The sequence below is a fragment of the Mustela nivalis genome (assembly GCF_964662115.1).
Source record: "Mustela nivalis genome assembly, chromosome: 5".
NCBI classification, from domain to species: domain Eukaryota; kingdom Metazoa; phylum Chordata; class Mammalia; order Carnivora; family Mustelidae; genus Mustela; species Mustela nivalis.
In genome coordinates this window covers 148,052,040-148,075,022 of record NC_139024.1, presented here as the reverse complement: position 1 = coordinate 148,075,022, position 22,983 = coordinate 148,052,040, and the positions used below count along the sequence as shown (strand labels likewise).

Below are 22,983 nucleotides of genomic sequence, written 5' to 3'. Positions count from 1 at the left end.
TATATATATACACACACACATACACACATATATAAACATAAAAAAATAGTACTAATCAACTATGATGCCCCTGGAGATATGCTACAGGGAGTCCATAGTATTCTTTCCTCAAATAATAAAGTAGTTAATTATGTACACACACACACACACACATGAAATAACATACCTTCCCTTCCCAATGCCTGAAACTCCTACTAAAGATTCATTCTCTACCATTTTCTCCTGGATCCCTATTACAACTCTAAGGAAATAAATATAGGAGTCATTACTTAGTAATTCAGCCAGTAGAAAGTAAGCCACCTTGTAACAGCCATGTAGTGGGGGTAAGAGATAAGCCACTGCTATTGTGAGTCACTAGGATTTTGAAGATGTCTGTTACTGCCGCATAACCCTGCCTGCTTTGATACGGAAATGTCAGGAGGAAAGAGCCAAGGTTGGATATTTGACTACTACAGGATTTTGTGCTTGTGAGGATGTCAGGTGGTGAGGTCTACATTCTTGCTGTTCACAGTTTAGCGACAAACGACCAGTATTACCATTACCCAGGAGCTGGCTAGAAATGGCAGGTGATTCCAAGGAAGATTAAAGTTGAGAATTAGTGACCAAGAGGCAACTAGAAATGAGAGCCTGAAGCATCTAAAATAAATTTGCAACCCACCTTCCACAGGTTTCTCGGGTGTGTGATCCCTGGACAGGCCACCTCGCCATCACACAGGAACTTTTTTTTTTTCCTTTTCTTAAAGATTTTATTTATTTGACAGAGAGAAATCACAAGTAGACGGAGAGGCAGGCAGAGAAAGAAAGGGAAGCAGGCTCCCTGCTGAGCAGAGAGCCCGATGCGGGACTCGATCCCAGGACCCTGAGATCATGACCTGAGCCGAAGGCAGCGGCCCAACCCACTGAGCCACCCAGGCGCCCCCACACAGGAACTTTTTAAAGAAATGCAGATGCTTGGGTCTCGCGACCAAGAGCTCCTGAATCAGACACTATGAAAGGGGCCCAGAAATCTGTGTTTTAACAACCCCAGATGTGATTCTCATACACACTAATGTTTTGGAGCTACTGCCACAAACCAGCTAATTAAAATTACAGGAGTTATTATTCTCCTAAAAGAAGGAAGAGAGGAAGATGTGGATGGTTATAACACATCATTGTTATGAGAAATTCCACCTGTTCACGGTGATTTCCTTTGTGCTGTATCTTCTAGAACGCACACGGGGAAAATCAAGGCCTGGCTGTGGACTACGATATTTACCACTGCGCTGATGACCTCTCCAGTCTGCTTTTCTGTCTAGTGAACGTGCTAGGACAGTGCTGTGGATAAAGATGCAGGGGATAACAATAGCCAAACTATGGAAAGAACCTAGATTTCCATCAATAGATGAATGGATAAAGAAGATGTGTATATATATATGTATATATATGTATATATATATGGATATATATATATTCCATATATATATATATATGGAACACTATGCAGCCATCAAAAGAAATGAAATCTTGCCATTTGAGACAACTTGGATGGAACTAGAGGGTATTATGCTTAGCGAAATAAGTCAATCGGAGAAAGACAACTATCATATGATCTCCCTGATATGAGGAAGTGGTGATGCAACATGGGGTGCTTGGAGGGTAGGAAAAGAATAAATGAAACAAGAAGGGATTGGGAAGGAGATAAATCATAATAGATTCTTAATCTCACAAAACAAACTGAGGGTTGCCAGGGGGAGGGGGTAAGGAGAGGGTAGTGGGGGTATGGACATTGGGGAGGGTATGTGCTATGGTGAGTGCTGTGAAGTGTGTAAACCTGGCGATTCACAGACCTGTACCCCTAATTAGTCTAAGGGCTAATAATACATTATATGCTTATAAAAAATAAAATAATAAAAAAATTATTAAAAAAAAAAAGAGATGTAGGGGACAGAAATGGAGGTGGACATCCAAAAATGGCTTTGCATTGTGCCACCCTGGGCCTGCTGGAGCACTGTGGTGAGCGCTATAGAAAACACTTCCTGGATGCGACCCCCTTTTACCAAGAAAGCAATAGGGTAAGAAGGGGGAACTACAGTGGCTACACCCAGGAATCTGCACAGCCACACGTGTCCCCAACTACAGCTCATTTGAAGAAGCCACGATTCCACTGCATTCATTTGTGTGCTTACTTGTCCTCATTCACTCAATATTTAATGAGTGACTTCTTTTTTTTTTTTTTTTTAAAGATTTTATTTATTTATTTGACAGAGATCACAAGCAGGCAGAGAGGCAGGCAGAGAGAGAGGAGGAAGCAGACTCCGTGGTGCAGAGAGCCCGATGTGGGGCTCCATTCCAGGACGCTGGGATCACGACCTGGGCCAAAGGCAGAGGGTTTAACCCACTGAGCCACGCAGGCGCCCCTAATGAGTGACTTCCATGTGCAAGGCCTGCAAGGCCAATGGAGAGGTCTCTTGTGTTTAGCAAAGAGATCGAGTGGGCGGGCCATCAGCAAGGAAAGTCATGGTTCTCCCCTCCATCTAAGACTCCCAGTGATGCACTGAAGTCACGTCTCCCACTTTAATCACAGGAAAGCTGCGCTAAGGCTGTACCTAGAATGCACTGCATTGTGATTTTCCAGTTTCACTTTTCTCTTTTGCAAAGAGGGGAGAAAAAGCAGAGATTGAGAAGGCCAGGGAGGGAAAAGAAGCCACAGCAGAGTACACGATCTCGCCATCCTTACAAAGCTGCCTGCCTGGGCCGCGTGCTGACTCCCCATGTCACACGAGGGAAGTGACAGACCCACGGAAGCTCTGGCTACAAGTAGGAATTTCCCAAGAAACCCACAAACCCCTCAAGGCCAAGATCACACCTCAGACCAATCAAACCAGACCCTTCCGAAGTGAGATCCACGAGTTGCTATTTTAAAAAAATGTTCTGGGTGATTCCACTGCACAACAGCTGTTCCAGGGAGGGCTGGGGGTCTCGGGTCTTGCCCCTTGATGGAGCTGAGCTTCCTCCCCTGAAAGTCAAAGTTTCTCAAGATCCTCGGCAAAACTTTTTCATTTCGGGAGTTTGTTTCAGAATTTAAAGGGAGCTAGTCAACTTAAGCTATTATATTATAATGAATATCCAACTATCTTTTTTTTTTTTCCACTAATTTTTTTCCCAAAGAAAATGTACTAATTTATCGCCCATCACCAGCATAGCATGAGACCTCCCGTCTTCCCCATCCTTAGCATATGACATTGTCAGACTTTTCAGTGTTTGCCATCCCAGTGAGAATGCTGCCGTATTTCCCTGGGGCTTACAGTTTCTATTACGGTGCAAGAAATTAACCACAAATGTAGTGGCTTTGTAACAACACAAGTATATGATTTTCCGGTTCTGAAAGACAGAGGTCCAAAATGGGTCTCAAATCAAGGGGTCAACAAGGCTCCATTCCTTTGAGGGGTTCTACAGGTGAATGTCTTTCCTTGCTTTTTCTAGCTTCTACAGTGTCCTTATTCCTTGCCTTGTGGTCCCTTCCTCCATCTCCAAAGCCAGCAGCATGACATCAGATTTCTCTCTCTGACTCTTCTGCTTGTTCTCTTCCACATGGTAGGACCCTTACGATTACATAAAGCCCACACCAATAATCCAGGATAATCTCCCTATCTCAAGGTCAGCTGATGAGCAAACTTAATTTCTCCATTGCATTGTAACAAACATAACTGCAATTTCTGGGGACTCCAATGATCTTTTAGATAGTTTGTCACCAAACTTCAGAATATTTAGTCAAAACGAGAATTCTTTTTTTTTTTTTCTTGTTTAGCAATGTATGCTGGTCATAGATCCACTTTTTAATGGGTAATTTCATTTACAACCCAATCGGCAAGGTCAAAATATTGTTATGAAGCCTTGGTAGAGAGCATGATGGGATTATTTACACAATGTGATGTCTGTAGTTTGGGCCAGGTGGGGAGTGGGGGGCACTGGTTTAGAAAGTGGGAAGTACCCCTGCCAACCACCACTTTGCTCTTAATACCCACCACTATGTTTATATTCAAGTTTACTCTGGGCCTTATGTGGCAATGTGATAGTAGGTAGTAGTAAAAGTAGTAAAAGTTGTTAGAAACTGCATGGACTCTCTCTAGATGACCCACATACACAATACATTTAAGAAGCACTGGCTTAGCCTACCCACTCTACGAAATAGTAGCTAACCAAATTCGTACATGCAGTTTACAGATGATGAGAGATGTGAATAGGTTTTGATGACAAAATAGCACAAAATGTGAACTGAAAAGTAGTAAATACTTCCTTGGTTATAAAATGGTTGTGAGACTAGTAAAAAGAACAGGCTACATTCTCTTTTATGGCTAGTACTCCATGGTGTCTGTCCGTCCGTCTGTCCATCCACCCATCCATCCATCCATCCATCCATCCATCCATCTATCTCATCACATCTTCTTTATCATGGTGCCGGAGGGAAACTACACTTAATCGTGGTGATCACTGCATAATGCACAGAACTGTCAAGTCACTGGGTCCTATACGTGAAACCAATATAACACCGTATACGTCAACTATATTTCAATAAAAGAATAATAATAGGCTGCAGATGACATAAATGAATTGACCTTTTAAAAAGGTGATGTTACAGTAGGAATTTGACCACAATAAGAGGACGAAGCAGAAGGAATGTTCCACACCATGACTTCGATTAGAAACATATCTACATGCTACAGAACTCATCTTGGGCATGACTCTCAGACTGAATGGTTCTGCTGCCTCCTTGTTGTCTGTCTTACACTACTGCCCTTTTTCTAGGCAGCCCTGTCTCTCCAAATGCACTCTTACCTCCTGGGGTTGTTGGAACTGTGAGGCCATCAGAAGGAACGCCCGCTGGGCCTGGAAAGCGCTGTGTACCATCTCCGCCTGGGAACAAAGAAGACGACGGAGGTTTAGATGTTTGAGCTTCAGAACAAAGCATGACCATATGATCCAGCAAATCTATCCCTAGGTATACACCCCAAACTGAAAACATACGTCCACACAAAGCCTTGCTATTGGATATTGGCAGCAGCATTATTCACGATAGTTGAGATGGAGAGACAACCAGAATGTTCATCCAGGGATGAATGGATAAACAAAATGATATATCCATACAATGGGATGTTACGCCGCATTAAAAAGAGGCGAAGTGCTGATCCGTGCTACCATACGGGTGACCCTTGAAAACATGCTGAGTGAAGGAAGCCGGTCAAAAAAGACCACATGTGTATGAGTCCATTGATATGAAATGTCCAGAATAAGCAAATCTACAGAGACAGAAAGGACACTCGTGTTTGCCTGGGGCTGGTGGGAGAGAGGAATGGAGTATGAGGTTTCTTTTGGGGGTGAGGCGGGAAGCAGAGACTGATGATGGTTTTACAGCTTGGGGCACCTACTAAAATACCACTGAACTGTTCACTTTAAAAGAGTGAATGTTATCTGTGGGAATGATATCTCAGTAAAGCTGCTGAAAAATGCCTGAGCCCCAAACGCGGTTGTTTTCAAAGGGTATTTCTCCTGTCTCTGTTTGCAGTGTGCCCAAACCTCTTCTATGCCTTCTGCTGGAAAGGAAGTGGTCCCTTAAATCGTCCCCAGACACTGTGTTCATTTTGAGCCAGTGGCTTCTCCAATTATTAAGACAGATCTAGAGATTTCAGCACTACCTGGACTGAACCCTCCCCCCTCCCCAAGAAAGGAGCCAGGCGGGAGAGTGTGTTTCAAATACACGGTGCTTTCACTATTAATGCTTTACTTTTTCAAGTTTAAAAAGTTACAGAAGAGGACCAAGAAGAAAAGGATTCCAGATGTTTGTATCACACACAAGTGACCATTTTGGCACCCTTTTTCTAGTTCTTAAGAAAATTCACATAGCTATTTTCATAAGACAAAGCACAAGGATTTAGTATAATTTTTAAAAGCAGAAAGTTACAAACATTAAGGTTTAAAAAAAGTCTCACATCTATCATCTTTATTAAAAATAGATGAACACCACTGTGCCATCTTTTAAGATATATATGCACAGAGAGCTTTAAAAGATGGGACCATACCAAGGTACTATTTTTTAAAATAAAAAGTATACATTTTAATTGTGGTTGAATAGTAGAGATGAAAGAGACAGAATTGGTAAATTAGAAGTTTCTGCAATATAATAATTATTAAGTTCTAAATGATCATTCCAAGGGAAAAAATTTATATAAAAAAATATATATATAAGTATGTAAATATATATAATATTAAGAGATTGGAATAATTATGTATTTGCATTTTAAATTACATGGTATCATTTTAGACAGTATTTTAGACAGTATTGATTGGCTCCTTACTGGCAAAGATAAGAATACAAGTACACTCCTATGTCTTTCCGTATTTCTGATATTCTATCTTCCATATTTTTGAGTTATTTTTATTTTGCTCAATTAAATAGCATTCATAGTCTAGCTGGAACATGAATCCACAGACTCTAGGACAGAGGCTACATTTAAATACACCTCGTGGTTCTTACCATTTTACCACGATTTCTCCATTTCCGGATTATTCTGAGATTTTTTATTGGCCGAACCTCATTATCAATTCTTTTTTTTCCAAGAAAATCTCAAAGTTGCTTTTAGTTCTTCAGGTCTGGACACGTCTCCCTGTCGTCTTTCTATTTTAACAGCATCTGCGCTGAATGGAACCTCCTTGGTAACATTCTTCATCCATTTTCAGATAACACGGCACTAACTGTACCAACAGAGAAATCTGAAGCCAGATGGGTTTTTTTTTTTTTTTTCCTCTCTCTTGCAGAAAATTGGCTGTTTCTAGTTTGACACCTGAAGAATTATTTCTTTATCCTTGGGGTTTAACAGCCTAGCCATGATGTGTTTGGATTTTGAGCGTTCTATGTTATATCTGCTGGAGTAGGTTTGGCCCTCATTCATTTCTAGGAAAATTTTTCTTTTATCTTTCAAGATACCTCTGTTGCGCTTGTTAGAATCTCTCTTCAGGGACTCCAATTATTATCTTCAGATCGTGTGATGTTTGAGTGTCTTCGTATCTTCTACATTCTCTCTCTGCCTTCAATTTCTTTGTCTTCATCTGTATTTACTGCGATCACATGAATACGGTTTTCTACTGTGAGTGAACAGATTTCCAACAGGATCTCTTATACATACATTCACTTAATCTATGTATCATTTCTGTATGGATGTCATTTTTGTTCTTCATTTGTTAGACCTTCAACTTCTCTTGCATTTCACTCCCACCAAAGTTTTATCACCTTGTCTTTAAGCTATTTATTTATTTATTAAAGATTTTATTTATTTGCTTGACGGACAGAGATCACAAGCAGGCAGAGGCAGGAAGAGAGAGAGAGAGGAGGAAGCAGGCTCCCTGCTGAGCAGAGAGCCCGATGAGGGGCTCGATTCCAGGACCCCGGGATCATGACCTGAGCCGAAGGCAGAGGCTTTAACCCACTGAACCACCCCATCTTTAAGCTATTTAAAAATACATTTATACTCTCATTAATTCTAAGAGTGTAAGTTATGCTCTAATTAAGCCATTTTGAGGAATCTGTTTCTGTTTCTTATGTTCCATTTTCTCTGAGCGTAAGCCGATGCCTTCCCTTCGCATGCAACGTTCCTTTCCGACACACTATTTCTGGCTGCCATGAAGGTGTGTCCATGAGTCCTTCGCTACCATATTGTGGGTTTCTTTATTTTCCCTTTCAATCAAGGGTTTGTGCTCTATCAAACTCTTTAAGGGCCTGATGGACTGGGACAGGAGAGGGATGGCTCAGTGAGGAGATGTCCGGCCTTTGAGAATTTGGATGCTACTCAATCTTCTGGTTTTATTTTGAATATCCTAAACCACGATTCACTCCACATCTTGGCTATTGTAAATAACGCTGTGATGAACATAGGGGTGAATGTGACTTTTTGAATTACTGTCTTCATTTCCTTTGGATAGATACCTAGAAGGGAAGTTGCTGGATCATATGACAGTTCTATTTTTAATTTTTTGAGGAATCGCCATACTGTTTTCCACAGTGGCTACACCAATTTACATTCCCATCAACAGCGCACAAGGGTTCCCTTTATATCCACATCCTTGCCAACACCTCTTATTTCTTGTTTTTTTGGATAACAGACATTTTGACAGGTGTGAGGTGATATCTGGTGGTTTTGATTTGCATTTTATTCGTGGCTAGTAATGCCGAACATCTTTTCATATGCCTGTTGGCCATCTGTATTTCTTTAGAAAATTACTGTATTCAAGACCTCCATTTTTTTAATCAGATGTTTTTTGATAGTGGGTTGCATGAGTTTTTTTCATATATTTTGGGCATGAACCCCTTATTTGATACATCATTTGTGAAAACCTCCCATTCAGTAGGTTGCTTCTCATTTTATTGATGGTTTCCTTCACTGTGCAAACCTTTTTAGTTTGACATAGTCCCACTTGTTTATTTTTGCTTTTGTTGTCCTTTCCTGAGGAGCCAAATCCGAAATCCATTGCTACCACTAATGTCAGAGTTCAGTACTTTTGTTTTCTCCTAGGAGTTTTATGGCATTAGGTCTTACATCTAGGTCTTTAATCCATTTTGAATTTATTTTTGTGTAGTGTGTGAGGAAGTGGTCCAGTTTCATTCTTTTGCATGTGGCTGTCCAGTTTTCCCAGCACCACTTATTGAAGAGACTGTCTTTCCCCATGGTATGTTCTTGCCTCCTTTGTCATAGATTAACTGACCATATAAGTGTGGGTTTATTTGTGGGCTCCCCATTCTTTTCCACTGATCTACGTGTCTGGTTTTGTGTCAGTACCATCCTGTTTTGACTACGACAGCTTTGTGCTATAGTTTGAAATCTGGGGCTGGGATGCCTCCATTTATGTTCTTTCTCCAGATCACTTTGGTTATTCAGGATATTTTGTGGTTCCATAAGAATTTTAGAATTATTTGTTCTTGTTCTGTGAAAAATGTCATTGGTATTCTGATAGAAGCTGCACCGAATCTGTAGATTGCTTGAGGTAGTATGAATATTTTAACAATATTAATTATTCCAATCCATGAAAACAGTATCACTTTCCATTGATTCATGTCATCTTCAATTTCCTTCATCAATGTCTTATAGTTTTCAGAGTACAGGAATTTCACCTCCTTGGTTAAATTTATTCCCAAGTATTTTATTCTTTTTGGTGCAGTTGTAAATGAAATTATTTTCTTAATTTCTCTTTCTGCTATTTCATTATTAGTATATAGAAAAGCAACAGATTTCCGTATATTGATTTTGTGTCCTCAACTTTACTGAATTCATTTATAGTTTTTGGTGAAGTCTTTAGTGTTTTTAATATAGTATAACATCATCTGCCAACACTGATAGTGCTATTTATTCCTTTTCATTTTGGATGACTTTTTTTTCTTTTTCTTGCCTAACTGCTGTGGCTAGGATTTCCAAAACTATGTTGAAGAAAAGTAGGGGGAAGTGACTAGTTTTTGTCATTCCACTTCATTAACATGTTCTGACATTTGACAAATTTTCTAAAATTTTTACTGACATGAGCACCTGATTCTTGTTTCTAATTTTTCTTGTTATTTCTCATTCAAGGATTTTTTTTTCTGAGATACAAAGCTTCAGCTCAAACCAAGATCCTTAGACCATTTCAATAAAACAACAAATTCAATTATCAGCATAATAGAACGTCTCATGAATATTTTTTTTTGCCTTTTCTTCCACTTCATTTCATATTCCCACCACAATAATGACTCCTTTAATTTAAACTAAAAACCATAGAGGGATCCTGAAAGGGTAGCAGCAAAGGATCAGAGGTCAAAGACTGAAGGTCAGGTGGGATGGGGAATCAGCAAATTGTCTTGACTGGGCTCTTGAAGTTGCTGGCGGCTTGGAGCTGCAGTTGGTAGGCCATTGGATGGATCTTGAAACTGTAAAGCCTGGGTACAAACTGGTTGGCGGGCCGCTTGGGCTGGTACTCTGGGTGCACCATGAAGAGCATGTGAGGGAAACCGGTGCCGAAGTAGGCGCCGTCCGTGTGATGGTGCCTTGATGACTTGGGTGTGTACACGTCCATGCACTTGGGGCAGTAGAGCTTCACCATGGCCTCACCTGGGATGTCCGAAAGGCTGATGGGAAGCACTGGCTGGTTCTCACAGTACACACGGGGACAGTAGCCAAAGTCTCCCTGCTGGTACTTTTCCAACATCTGGGCGATGCCACGGTTGGTGAGGATAGAGCGGGCATGGATCAATCCATAAAGTATCTCGGCTGCCTGCTCAATCAGGTCACTCTGGTTGGGGTTGTCTTCCAGCTCTTCATTAGGCTCTAGGTCTAAGATCATGTCTAGAGCTTGTTGATAGTAAGGCACCTGCTCATTGAGTCCAGTGAGATTGAATTTGTCCTGTATGTAGTCCTCATCCACTTCACAGAAAAATTCATTGCCACGGAGCCCACAGAACCAGGAAATCGAGGACACCTCTTCTGAGCTGCTCATCTTCACGTCAGTAGCTGGACGGGGACCGGGAACAGGGTCGGGGAGGGGAGTTGCCGCTTCCAAGGAACCGCAAGGGCTACAACGCAGGCCACAGACCCGACCTCGGCAGCCGAAGTCGGTCTCATGAATATTTAAATGAAGATATATTTTCCATTTTGGAGTATACCATCTCCTATTATTTGTCCTGGTACTCTGAATGCTGGGATTATATTGCTCAAAATCTCAAAATTTTGGATGTTCCTTAGGGAGGAACAGAGGATTTTCAATATTTACTCTTCTGGAGGCCATTATGATCTTATGAATGTCAAGTTCTGAGCTGCATGAAAGTTCACCCATGTATCAAAATGTGTATTTTCAGTAGGACTTCTGTCAGTCTCTAATGACCACATTTCCAAAAATAAAACTATGTTGAACAACAGTGGTTAGAGAGGGCATCCTTGTCATTTTCCTGATCTCAAAGGGAAGGCTGTCAGTTCTTCCCCATTGAGGATGATATTTGCTTTGGGTTTTTCATAGATAGATTTTATGAAGTTGAGGAATGTTCCCTCTATTCCTATACTTCAAATCGTTTTAATCAGGAATGGATGCTGTATCTTGTCAAAAGTTTTTTCTACATCAATTGAGAGGACCATGTGGTTCTTCTCTCTTCTCTTAACTGATCTGTTCTATCACATTGACTGATTTACAAATGTTGAACCAACCCTGCATCTCAGGGATAAATTCCACCTGGTCATGGTGGATAATCTTTTTAATGTACTGTAGGATCCTATTAGCTAGGATCTTGTTGAGAATCTTGGCATCCATATTCATTAGGGATATTGGTCTGAAATTCTCCTTTTTAGTGGGGTCTATGCCTGGTTTGGGGATCAGGATAATGTTGGCTTCATAAAAAGAGTCTGTAAGTTTTCCTTCTGTTTCTATTTTTTGAAAGAGCTTCAGGAGACTAGGTATTATTTCTTCTTTAAATATTTGGTAGAATTCTCCAGAGAATCCGACAGGTCCTGGGCTCTTGTTTTTTGGAATATTTTTGATCACTGTTTCAATCTCATTACTAGATATTTCCAGGAATGCATCCATTTCATCTAGGTTGTGTAACTTATTGGCATATAACTATTGACAATAATTTCTGATGATTGTTCCTATTTCCTTGGTGTTAGTCGTGACCTCTCCCTTTTTATTCATAATTTTATTAATTTGGGTCCTCTCTCTTTTATTTTGGATTAGTTTGGCCAACAGTTTATCGATCTCATTGATTCTTTCAAAAAAACCAGCTTCTAGTTTCATTGATGTGTTCTACTATACCTCTAGTTTCTATCTCATCGATCTCTGCTCTAATCTTTATTATTTCCCTTCTTGTATGTGGGGTTGGCTTAATTTGTTGTTGATTCTCCAGTTCTTTAAGGTGTAAAGAGAGCTGGTGTATTCTGGATTTTTCAATTTTTTTGAGGGAGGCTTGGATGGCTATGTATTTCCCCTTAGGACCACCTTTGCTGAAACCCCGAATTGCTAAGGAAATGTTGAAAAAGAAAAACAAAACTGGGGACATCATGTTGCCTGATTTCAAGCTTTACTACAAAGTTGTGATCACCAAGACAGCATGGTACTGGCACAAAAACAGACACACAGACCAGTGGAACAGAGTAGAGAGCCCAGATATGGACCCTCAACTCTATGGTCAAATAATCTCCAACAAAGCAGGAAAAAATATACAGTGGAAAAAAGACAGTCTCTTCAATAAATGGTGCTGGAAAAATTGGACAGCCATTCTCCTACCCCATACACAAAGATAAACTTGAAATGGATAAAAGATCTCAACGTGAGGCAGGAATTTATCAAAATCCTAGAGGATAACATAGGTGGTAACCTCTTTGACATTGGCCACAGCAACTTTTTTCAAGATACGACTCCAAAGGCAAAGGAAACAAAAGAGAAATTGAACTTTTGGGACTTCATCAAGATCAAAAGCTTCTGCACAGCAAAGGAAGCAGTCAACAAAACAAAGAGGCAACCCACGGAATGGGAGAAGATATTCGCAAATGACACTTCAGATAAAGGGCTGATATCCAAGATCTATAAAGAACTCCTCAAACTCAACACACACAAAACAGATAATCAGGGGCGCCTGGGTGGCTCAGTGGTTTGGGCTGCTGCCTTCGGCTCGGGTCATGATCTCAGGGTCCTGCATCGAGCTCTCTGCTCCGCAGGAAGCCTGCTTCTCTCTCTCTCTCTGCCTGCCTCTCTGCCTACTTGTGATCTCTGTCTGTCAAATAAATATATAAAATCTTTAAAAAAAAACAGATAATCACATCAAAAAATAGTCAGAAGACATGAACAGACAATTCTCAAAAGACGACATACAAATGGCTAACAGACACATGAAAAAATGTTCATCATCACTAGTCATCAGGGAGATTCAAATCAAATCCACATTGAGGTACCACCTTACACCAGTTAGATGGCAAAAATTAACAAGACAGTAAACAACATGTGTTGGAGAGGATGCAGAAAAAGGTGGAACCCTCTTACGCTGTTGGTGGGAATGCAAGTTGGTGCAGCTACTTTGGAAAACAGTATGGAGTTTCCTCAAAAAATTAAAAATCGAGCTATCCTATGACCCTGCAATTGCACTACTGGGTATTTATCCCAAAGATACAGATGGCGTGAAAAGAAGGACCCCAATGTTCATAGCAGCAATGGCCACAGTCGCCAAACTGTGGAAAGAACCAAGATGCCCTTCAACAGACGAATGGATAAAGAAGATGTGGTCCATATATACAATGGAATATTATGCCTCCATCAGAAAGGATAAATACCCAACTTCAATATCAACGTGGACGGAAGAGATTATGCTGAGTGAAATAAGTCAAGCAAAGAGAGTCAATTATCATATGGTTTCACATGGAGGACATTGGGAGTTGGAGAGGAGAAGTGAGTTGGGGGAAATCGTAGGGGGAAAGGAACCATGAGAGACTGAGGGTTTTGGAGGGAAGGGGGGGGGTGGGTGTGCCTGGTGGTGGATATTATGGAAGGCATGTATTGCATGGAGCAGTGGGTGTGGTGCATAAACAATGAGTTTTGGAACAATGGAAAGTAATAAAATAAAATGAAATGAAAAAAAGGAAAGAAAACTATGAGATACAGCTTTCCACAGTTTGGATATAAATAAAATAATTGTACTTCTCCTGGCCACAATAACACAGAGGTATTGTTCTCATCTATGACAAAGCTGGCAGAGTTGACTGAATTGTAGTTGCTGTGGAACAGTAATTTAGGATTACCTGCCTTCTGTAGTTAAAGCTGCTAGCTCTGAGGGGCATTGACAATATTTTTGTAGTTATTCTAAGATGAACACTATCAGTAGCATTTTTTACTTTCCCTAGAAAGAATGTTTAGCCTGGTGTAGTAATTTTCTGGTGGTCTGATTAGCAAAATGGTCAATTTAATTAATTAGAGTTCTTCCCTAAACAGCCTTTCACAACAAAAGGGGTGGAGGTTGGAGCAGAGAATGGCTCAATACCTAGATTCTTGCTTCAACTCTCTTCAACTTTCACTTTGCTTATGCAGAGAAATCTACAGAATCCACAGAATCTTCAGAAAGATTTCTCCCTCTAGTTCCTTGGAACTCTGGGCATAATTAGCAGATTGTAAACCACATTCATGCTTAACCACATTCATGTTTAACCTCATGAAAATCCATGTTTCAAAGGATTTTCATTCCGCACTTGAGATATCCTGGTCCACCTGCTTCTACAGGAAAGTTCCGTGAGTTCCCTCGACCAGAGAGCATCCTATTTAGGAGCAATTTTACTAAACCTGCTGAGTTCTGATAACTTGAAAGGGAGAATTTGGCTCACTCAGGCAGTTCGAAGCATTGTGAAAGAAAAAGCCAAACGTAGGGATTTTCAGTAACAACAAATAATTGAGGGTTTTTGCTGAGTTTGTCCATCACATGTGTGCCGGGCTCAAGAGCCTCAGTGACCTTTGTGGGTGTCTATGTGCATCTATCTTCCTGCGAGCACGTGTGTGCAGAGAGAAGAGGGAGATTTTGGTAAGAGTCAAGGCTACACATTTTATTTAAACTCAATCAATTATCATCTAGGTAACTGGGATTCTTGGATAGATGGAATGGTGGACCATCTTGTTTTGTGCTCCTAGGGGACAGAGTAGGAGAATGAATTTTGTTAGTCAGTTTAAAGCAGACCTTGGGACTAGAAGATCTGGGCAAATATGACTTATTTCCATTGAATCTCTTCAAAAGAGAGCTGGCTCCTGGGGGAAGCCCAAGTGATCTCTAGTCATCAGATCTTTGCATTGCTTCACTGGGAATGCTACAGGCTGCAAAGTACTATGTGGATGAAAAAGGGGAGGCACAACTGGGGGAAAATGTGTAAGAGACACAGAGAGATGAAAAAGTATCCAGCAAGGGTACCTGTAATGAAGGGATTTCCAGATCTTCTGAAACAGTATTATCCTTCTTGAGACCTGACAGTGAAGGGAAGAGGGTTCTCCTCTTCTAAGGTCAAGGGAATGAGCACCTGCTCTTTGGGAGCAATATGCTGGCTGAGAAGGTCATGGTCAATGCTATCCCTATATTCCTCCCTAATTAATCTGCCAATGCCCTATATTTTACAATAAGAGATAATGTATTTTTAGATCTTATTCCTTAGGGACCTCTAATCAGGGGCCTCGAACTCTAAAGGGGAAGTTCCTTGAGTTTCAGCCAATGAAGAGCCTTTAAAGAGGGACCTGAGAGACGAAAGAAAAACAAGAAAATGAAATGATGACAAGACGTCATAGGATAATGAAGACAAAATATCACCACTTCATAATTTTGCTGGAAACAAATCGGAGATGTCTAATTTTGTAAAAATGAACAAAGGCACCAACTCTATAAAGTCAGATTATGAAAGGCATCTGGGTTGACATATTAAGAACCATAAAGAGGGTGTACACCGTGCTTCTCAATCTTAAGTGTGCATTATATTCACCTGGATGTTTTTTTTTTTTTAAGATTTATTTATTTATTTGACAGAGAGAGATCACAAGCAAGCAGAGTGGCAGGCAGAGAGAGAGAGAGAGAGAACGAAGCAGGCTCCTGGCTGAGCAGAGAGCCCGATGTGGGGCTCGATCCCAGGACCCTGGGATCATGACCTGAGCCAAAGGCAGCGGCTTAACCCACTGAGCCACCCAGGCGCCCCTGGATGGTTTTTTTAAAAAGATTTTATTATTTATTTGACAGAGAGATCACAAGTAGGCAGAGAGGCAGGCAGAGAGAGAGGGAAGCAGACTACCTGCAGAGCAGAGAGCCTGATGCGGGGCTCGATCCCAGGACCCCGGAATCATGACCTGAGCTAAAGGCAGAGGCTTTAACCCATTGAGCCACCCAGGCACCCCATCACCTGGATGGTTTGTTAAAACAGATTGTTGAGCCTTACAACCAAGTTTCAGATTTGATAGGTTTAAGTGAGCCCGAGAACTTAGATTTGTAACACAAAAGGAAACACATAATTTGAATAGGTCTTTATCTGTTAAAAAATTCAATTAATAATTAATAACCTTTTGAAAATGGAAACCACCAGGCCCAATGCGTTCATTGGTGAATTCCACCAAACAAGTATATCAATTTCCTACAATCTCTCTTAAAAGATTGAATCAGAGGAAACACTTCCTAAATCATTCCAGGAGGCCAGTACTACCCTAATACCATTAATTTTTTTAAAGATTTATTTATTTTAGAGAGAATGCATGCACAAGTCGGGAGAAAATCTTCAAGCAGACTCCCATTGAGTGTGGAGCTTGACATGGGGCTGGATCTCCCTATCCTAAGGTCATGACCTGAGCCTAAACCAAGAGCCAGACACTGAACTGACTGAGCCACCCAGGTGCCCCACATTAACTGGTTTTTCAATATTGAACCAGCCTTGTAGATCCTGGAAAAATTACACTTGACCATGGTGTATAATTCTTTCTATACTTTTTTGGATTTGATTTGCTAATATTTTTTGAGGTTTTCTGCACTTATGTTCATGTAGTTTTCTTGTCTTATAATACCTTTTATCACTACACAATGCCCTTCCTTATCCCTGGCAACTTCCCTTACTTGGAAGTATGCTCTTCTGAAATTAATACAGGTACTCTTACTTTCTTCTGATTAATGTTAGCATGGTATATTTTCTGCATCCATTTATTTTTAATCTGTATGTGTCTTTACATTTAAAATGGCTTTCCTGTAGACAGCATGTAGTTGGGACAGGTTTTTTGACCCACTGTGACAATCTCTATCTTTTAATTTGTATATTTAGACCACTGACATTCAAAGTGATTACAGCTATCACTGGATTAATATCTACCATATTCATTGCTGTTTTCCATTTGTTGCCCTTGTTATTTGTTCCTATTTTTTTTGTCTTCTACTCTTTTTTCTGCCTTTTGTGGTTTTAACTGAGCATTTTAGATGATTTCACTTTCTCTCCTTTCTTAGCATATCAGTTACATATTTTTTTTCCTTTTAAGTGGTTGGCCGAGAGGTTGCAATATACAACTAATCCAAAATCACTTTCAAACAACATTACACCACAGTAGCATAAATACCTTATAATAACAAAATAATCTTAATCTCTTCATCTTGTCCTGAGTATCACTGCTGTCTTTTCATTTCACTTATATACATATATATACGATACATACGCATATTGATGATATATACAGAAGTGTAGTAATTCAATATACTGTTCCTGTTATTATTATTATTATTTTGAATGAATTGTTACACATTAGATCAATCAAGAATATGAAAAAAAAGATTTAATTTTACCTTCATTTATTTCTTTTTTAATGTTAGTCTTTATATAGATACAGGTTTCTGAGCTAATTATATTATACTCCTTTTCTTGGAAGAGCTTGTTTTAACATTTCCTGCAAGGCAAGTCTACTGGAAACAAGTTTCCTCAAGTTTTGTCTGAGAAAGTACTTCTTCACTTTTGAAGAATAATTTTTCAGAGTACAAAATTCTAGATTGGTAGGTTTCTTCTCTTAACACTTTAAATATTTCCCTGTACTCTCTTCTTGCCTGTGGGTTTCTGAGGAAAGGTCATACGTATCTTATCTTTGTTCCTCTATAGAAAATGTGTTTTCATCTGGCTTCTTGCAGGATTGTTCCATTATTTTTTATTTCCTATAATTTGAGAATGATACACTGGGGTGTAGTTTTGGCGTATTTATCCTGCTTGGTATTCTTTAAGATTTAAGCTGGATCTGTGGTTTGGTTTCTGATATCAATTTGGGGGAAATTCTTGGTAACCATTGTTTCAAATATTTTTTAAAAAAGATGTTATTTATTTGACAGAGAGAGAGATCACAAGTAGGCAGAGAGGCAGGCAGAGAGAGAGAGGGAAGCAGGCTCAGTCCCTGCTGAGCAGAGAGCCCGATGTGGGACTTGATCCCAGGATCCCGAGATCATGACCTGAGCCAAAGGCAGAGACTTAACCCACTGAGCCACCCAGGTGCCCTCAAGTAATTTTTTCTATTCCTTTCTCTCTTTGGTCTCCTGATACTCCCATTAAACATATGATACACCTTTCATAGTTGTCCCACAGCCCTTGGATATTCTGTTCTGTTTTGTTTGGTCTTTGTTCTCTCTGTTTTTTGAAGATTCTACTGATGTATCTTTTAGCTCAGAGATTTCTTCCTCAGTGGTGTGCAGTCTACTAATAAGACCATTAAAGCCATTTTTTGCCTCTGTTACAGTACTTTTAATCTTCGGAATTTCTTTTTGATTGCTTCTTAGGATTTCTGTCTCTCTGTTTATTACCCACCTGTTTTTGCATGCTGTCTACTTTTTCCATTATTGTCCTTTACAAATTAATCACAGTTATTTTAAATTCCCAATTTGATAGTTCTAACATTGCTACTACATTTGGTTCCAGTGAGTGCTCTGTCTCTTCAAATTCTGGTTTTTGTCTAATGGTATGCCTTGTAATTTTTTTGACACACATATATATATATATATATATATATATATATATATATATATATATTTTTTTTTTTTTTTTTTGGGGGGATAGCCAGATATGATGTACTGAGTGAAAGAAACTGCTGTCAATAAGACTTTAGTAATGGAGTGGTGAGGCAAGATGAGGAAGTGTACTTTAATCCTACAATTAGGTCCCGATCTTTTAGTGAGCCTATGCCTCTGGACTGTGAATTTCCTGTGCCTCTCACTTTTTCCCCTTCCTCCTGAGATGGGACAGGGTGGCTATAGTCAGCTAGACTTGATTTCTCTTTCCTATGTGGAAGACTAGAGCCAGCTGGAGTTGAGGATTTCTCTTTCTGAGGTCAGCAGGGCTCTGACAATACCCTGCACCAGGGTATACCCTGATTAGTTCCCACTGAGGACAGGCCTTATTGAGAACAGAGTGCTCTGGCTAATTTCAAAATGCTTACTTCCCCCCTCCCCTTGCCAGGAGTCTGGGGATACTTTTCTTCCACATTTACGATGGGAACCTGGTTGAAATGCTATGGGTATATCTCCCAGTGTTGTGAGGGACCCCAACAACTGGGTCCTCCTGGAGTTCTTAACTCCCAGAGTTGTCTGCACTGAGCTTGCAACAATCCACCAATTACAGTTCACGTTGTTTTCCTACCCAAGCACTGGTGGCAGTTTCACCTCCTGAGTCTTTGCTCCAATACACCGGCATTCCGTGTATCATCTGCAGTTTGCCCTATGTCCTCCCTTCTCTTATAGATCCAAAAAGAGTTGCTGTTCTTTTAATCTGTTCAGCTTTTTACTTGTTCAAGATGGTGTGGTGATTTTTAAGCTCCTAATACAAGGAATCAGAAACTAGAAGTCCTTCCACTTTTTTTTTTTTTAAACAAGAAAAAACTTATTCTATTTAAATTTTCAGATATTTTTGAACTTCATCCCACTTCATCCTCTTGGTGACAGAGCATCTCCTCATCACCTGCTATATTGATATTTACATGGGATTGCAGGTAAGGTGTGTGTGTGGGGTTATGAACACAGAGGTGTTATGAACTCCTACATGGGAAATGCTTGGGGACAGTTATCTGGTGGCAAGGGTGGCAGAACGATGATGATGATTGGGGGAGGGGTCACTAAGAGACCATAATAAAAACTCTATTTTTACTTGGATTGTTTCTGTTTGTTAAAATAACACAGTTGTATGCTTTTGTCCTCATTACATGAGATTTTATTCTTTGTGCTTATGGTTATTTTTATCACAATTATCTTAGAGTACTTGGAGGTACACGAAAGCGACACTCAAACTGCCCCTTTATGTTGTCACAGGCAAGAATAAAGCATGCGAGGAAGGGCTGTTTCTTCATTGTGACTTCTCGAGTTCCCACGGACCTTTGGCTATTCTATATAAGTTTGGGGAACAGCCTTGTCTCTTCCCAGTGTGCCATCAGGAAGAGGAATAAAGCAAGCCAGCCGAGTTGCCATTAATAAGGAAACATGCATATCTGTGTATGTTAAAACCTGCTCTGAGGGCAAATTTGCTTGGCGAGGGATGTCATCTCAAGCTACAAATGAAGACTTGAGAAATCAGATCGACTATTTGTTGTTGAACCTCAAACTGCCACAGTGACATGGGAGAGGGGCCAAGCTTTGCTCGGACTATGGCTGGTCCCATCATTTCAGTCAATATCCTAATGTCTCACCCGGACTACCTGTGCACGTCGGGGCCTGGCATGTGTCATTTGTCCTTATACATACGGCTGTCACAGATTACAGTGCTGATTCCAACTTACTGAGGAGAAAACAGGACTTTGAACAAAGTCCTTATGAAATAATTATGCCATGATATCAATGGCAGTTATCTCTGAGTAGTGAAATTGTGAGTGGATTTTGTTCTCTTCTTTATACATTTGTTGTCAAACTTTTCTTGAACAAACATTAAAATTTTATTATCGGGAAAATATGTAACAGATATAACTGAGTAAGACTGAAATTTATTATCAAATGTCACAATCAAATGTATTTTCTGGGGGCACCTGGGTGGCTCAGTGGGTTAAAACCTCTGCCTTCGGCTCGGGTCCTGATCCCAGGGTCCTGGGATGGAGCCCTGCATCTGGCTCTCTGCTCCGCGGGGAGCCTGCTTCCTCCTCTCTCTCTGCCTGCCTCTCTGCCTACTTGTGATTTCTGTCTGTCAAATAAATAAATAAAATCTTTAAAAAAATATATTTTCTGAGTACCTACTAGGTGCCTGGGTGCTACCAAGTTTAAATCAGGGACACGGATCATGAATACAGAGAATGGTTAATGAACACGAGTGGTAAGTGTTAAGGTGGTAGTGGTACGGAACAGAAAACAAACATCCAGTCTTGAAAGGAATGAACTGTTGATATCACCAACCCACAACCGAAAAGGTAAGCTTGACAACATTTGGTTAGCTCGACAACACACAAGAAGCATTCTCATTGAAAGGGAATGTATTCTTTTCTGAAGAAAAGATTTCCTTCTCTCTAGAACCCAAGAAGCACACTGCCTCAAATTCACTCATTTCTAGGTATCATTCCCGTTCCCCTTAATGTGGTTCTCTGGCCCTTCAGGACAACAGAGTTCCCTATGACTCACCCGCAGCTGCCTTTTTCAAGTATCCAGTGTGCATGCAATAAAATGGAGTCTAAATTTACAGTCTGACTAGGGGAAGGAAGCAGTAATGTCACACTCCACTTATTTAAAAATATGTTGGCAATGCTCTGTTAAATCATAGAGACAAGTTAATTTAAAGACTGGCCCACTCAAATACCAAACAAGTTCAGTCAATTTTAGGCTCTACTTTTGTCAAAGTATATATCAAAAGGGCAATAATTTTAGATTAGATAATTGTTATAAATTAGTATTTTTACTGCCCTTACAGTCAGCTAATTTTTTTCCCCCAATAATTCCACTTCTATTGGCAGAGAAAGAAGGCATGCTTATTGACTAGAGCTAAATAGTTCTGCAGTCTGGAAAGCAAAGATGAGTAGGTAGATTAAGAATGTCAATGTTAGACTACCAGGCACAGTTTATAAAAAAAGTAATCATTCAGGCACTGATAATAAAAGAGGTTTATTCTTCATTAATAGGATTGTTGCCTTGGCAACTCCAACTCACATAAGTATTTACATAAACCATGGTGCACAGTTCTGATGCTAGGGAACAGCTCCAACGTGTCCCTTCTTACATCCATGCCTGAAATCTTTTATTATATGGTTCCGCTGCCTTAGTGGTCTCAGTTCAAGTGACTCAACACTCAACCAACCCCACCCAAAACACGTCATATATCCAGTCCCAAAGAGGGAAGTTAAATAAATTGCTTGGTACGTCAAATACTATGTAAAAGAACTGAGAGATGGTTTTCTTTTGCAAAAAAAGATGATTTATATGGGGAAGAAGAGCTCTGCTTTTATCTCCCTGCACATCCAGCAGGGGGCAAAGCATTTTTAAAGAGCCAATATCATGAATATTAATGTGCGTTCAAATCATCCCTAAAATTCTTATTTTCCTAGTTTGTAACTACCACCGAATTTCATAAAGCACGTTAGGACACCACGAGAGTATGAATCAGAACCATGTGTGTGGTGGCGGGGGGAGGGGGGAGAAAGGGTAAAGCGGAACAGGAAGTATTAGGGAATGCTTGCCGTTGACCTGGGACTTCCAACTGCAGGAATTTTCTTTCAGAAAATAATATCCACTGAAATTTTGTTTCTAATGGGGAAAAACTGAAAACAAGTCAAACGTCACTACTTTTTAAAATGACGACAAATGATGAGACTGGATGCCCAGCCTTGCAGGGATGGGACATGGGTGACACTGGTGAGGAGCGCCGGCACGTTCCCGCCTCACTTGCATCTTGCCTGGGTCACCTTAGTCCAGGCCCTGCATTCTTGTAGGTACATTATTTCACCTAGATATGATTTTGATTGTTTAAATCAATTATGGTGTAGCCGTATAATGAAATACTACACAGTCGTTAAAAATGAAAACGGCATGGAAAGAGGTCCAGAACATGTGGTCTAAATTAAACAAGAAGTGTACAAAAATAGATTGTGCAGAAGACTTTGCAAAATCTCTAATATAAAAACAATCGCTGTAGTTAAAAAAAAAAAAACACAACAACAAAAAGTCCTCTAAATAATCCACTGTTGCAGTTTATATTTAAAAAGGCCAAAGATTGGAAAGAAAAACATTCAGTATTTCTCGAGGCATGGGAATAGGGGAAAAAAGAAAACACCATTGTATGTTTAAATCCATTTGCTTTTCTGACAGGTATGAATATTGTTCCAAGTTTGTATCCTGCACAGAACCATTCTCCTAAATTAACTTTATTTTCAAATTCAATCATTGTATAGCTAAAAAATACTTGGCAGATTGGCTCTTCTCCAAATTTTCTTTTTTTATTTTTTAAAAGTTTTATTTATTTATTTGACAGACAGAGATCACAAGTAAGCAGAGAAGTAGGCAGAGAGAGAGAGGAAGGGAAGCAG

At 40.0% G+C, this 22,983-nt stretch overlaps 1 protein-coding gene and 1 pseudogene across 3 annotated transcripts in view; both read right to left on the bottom strand.

The window, feature by feature from the left end:
- The window catches only part of CAP2 (cyclase associated actin cytoskeleton regulatory protein 2), a 139,748-nt gene that overhangs the window by 74,658 nt on the left and 42,107 nt on the right, over positions 1 to 22,983 (bottom strand). For both annotated transcript variants that reach the window (XM_082731831.1, XM_082731830.1), the window contains exon 4: positions 4,816 to 4,893. In XM_082731831.1, coding sequence (XP_082587957.1) covers positions 4,816 to 4,893 — 78 coding nt within the window. The remainder of the gene's footprint in view (positions 1 to 4,815; positions 4,894 to 22,983) is intronic.
- On the bottom strand, positions 9,702 to 10,604 carry LOC309865460 (casein kinase II subunit beta pseudogene; annotated as a pseudogene). Its single transcript has one exon. The product of its transcript is annotated as a casein kinase II subunit beta pseudogene (transcript).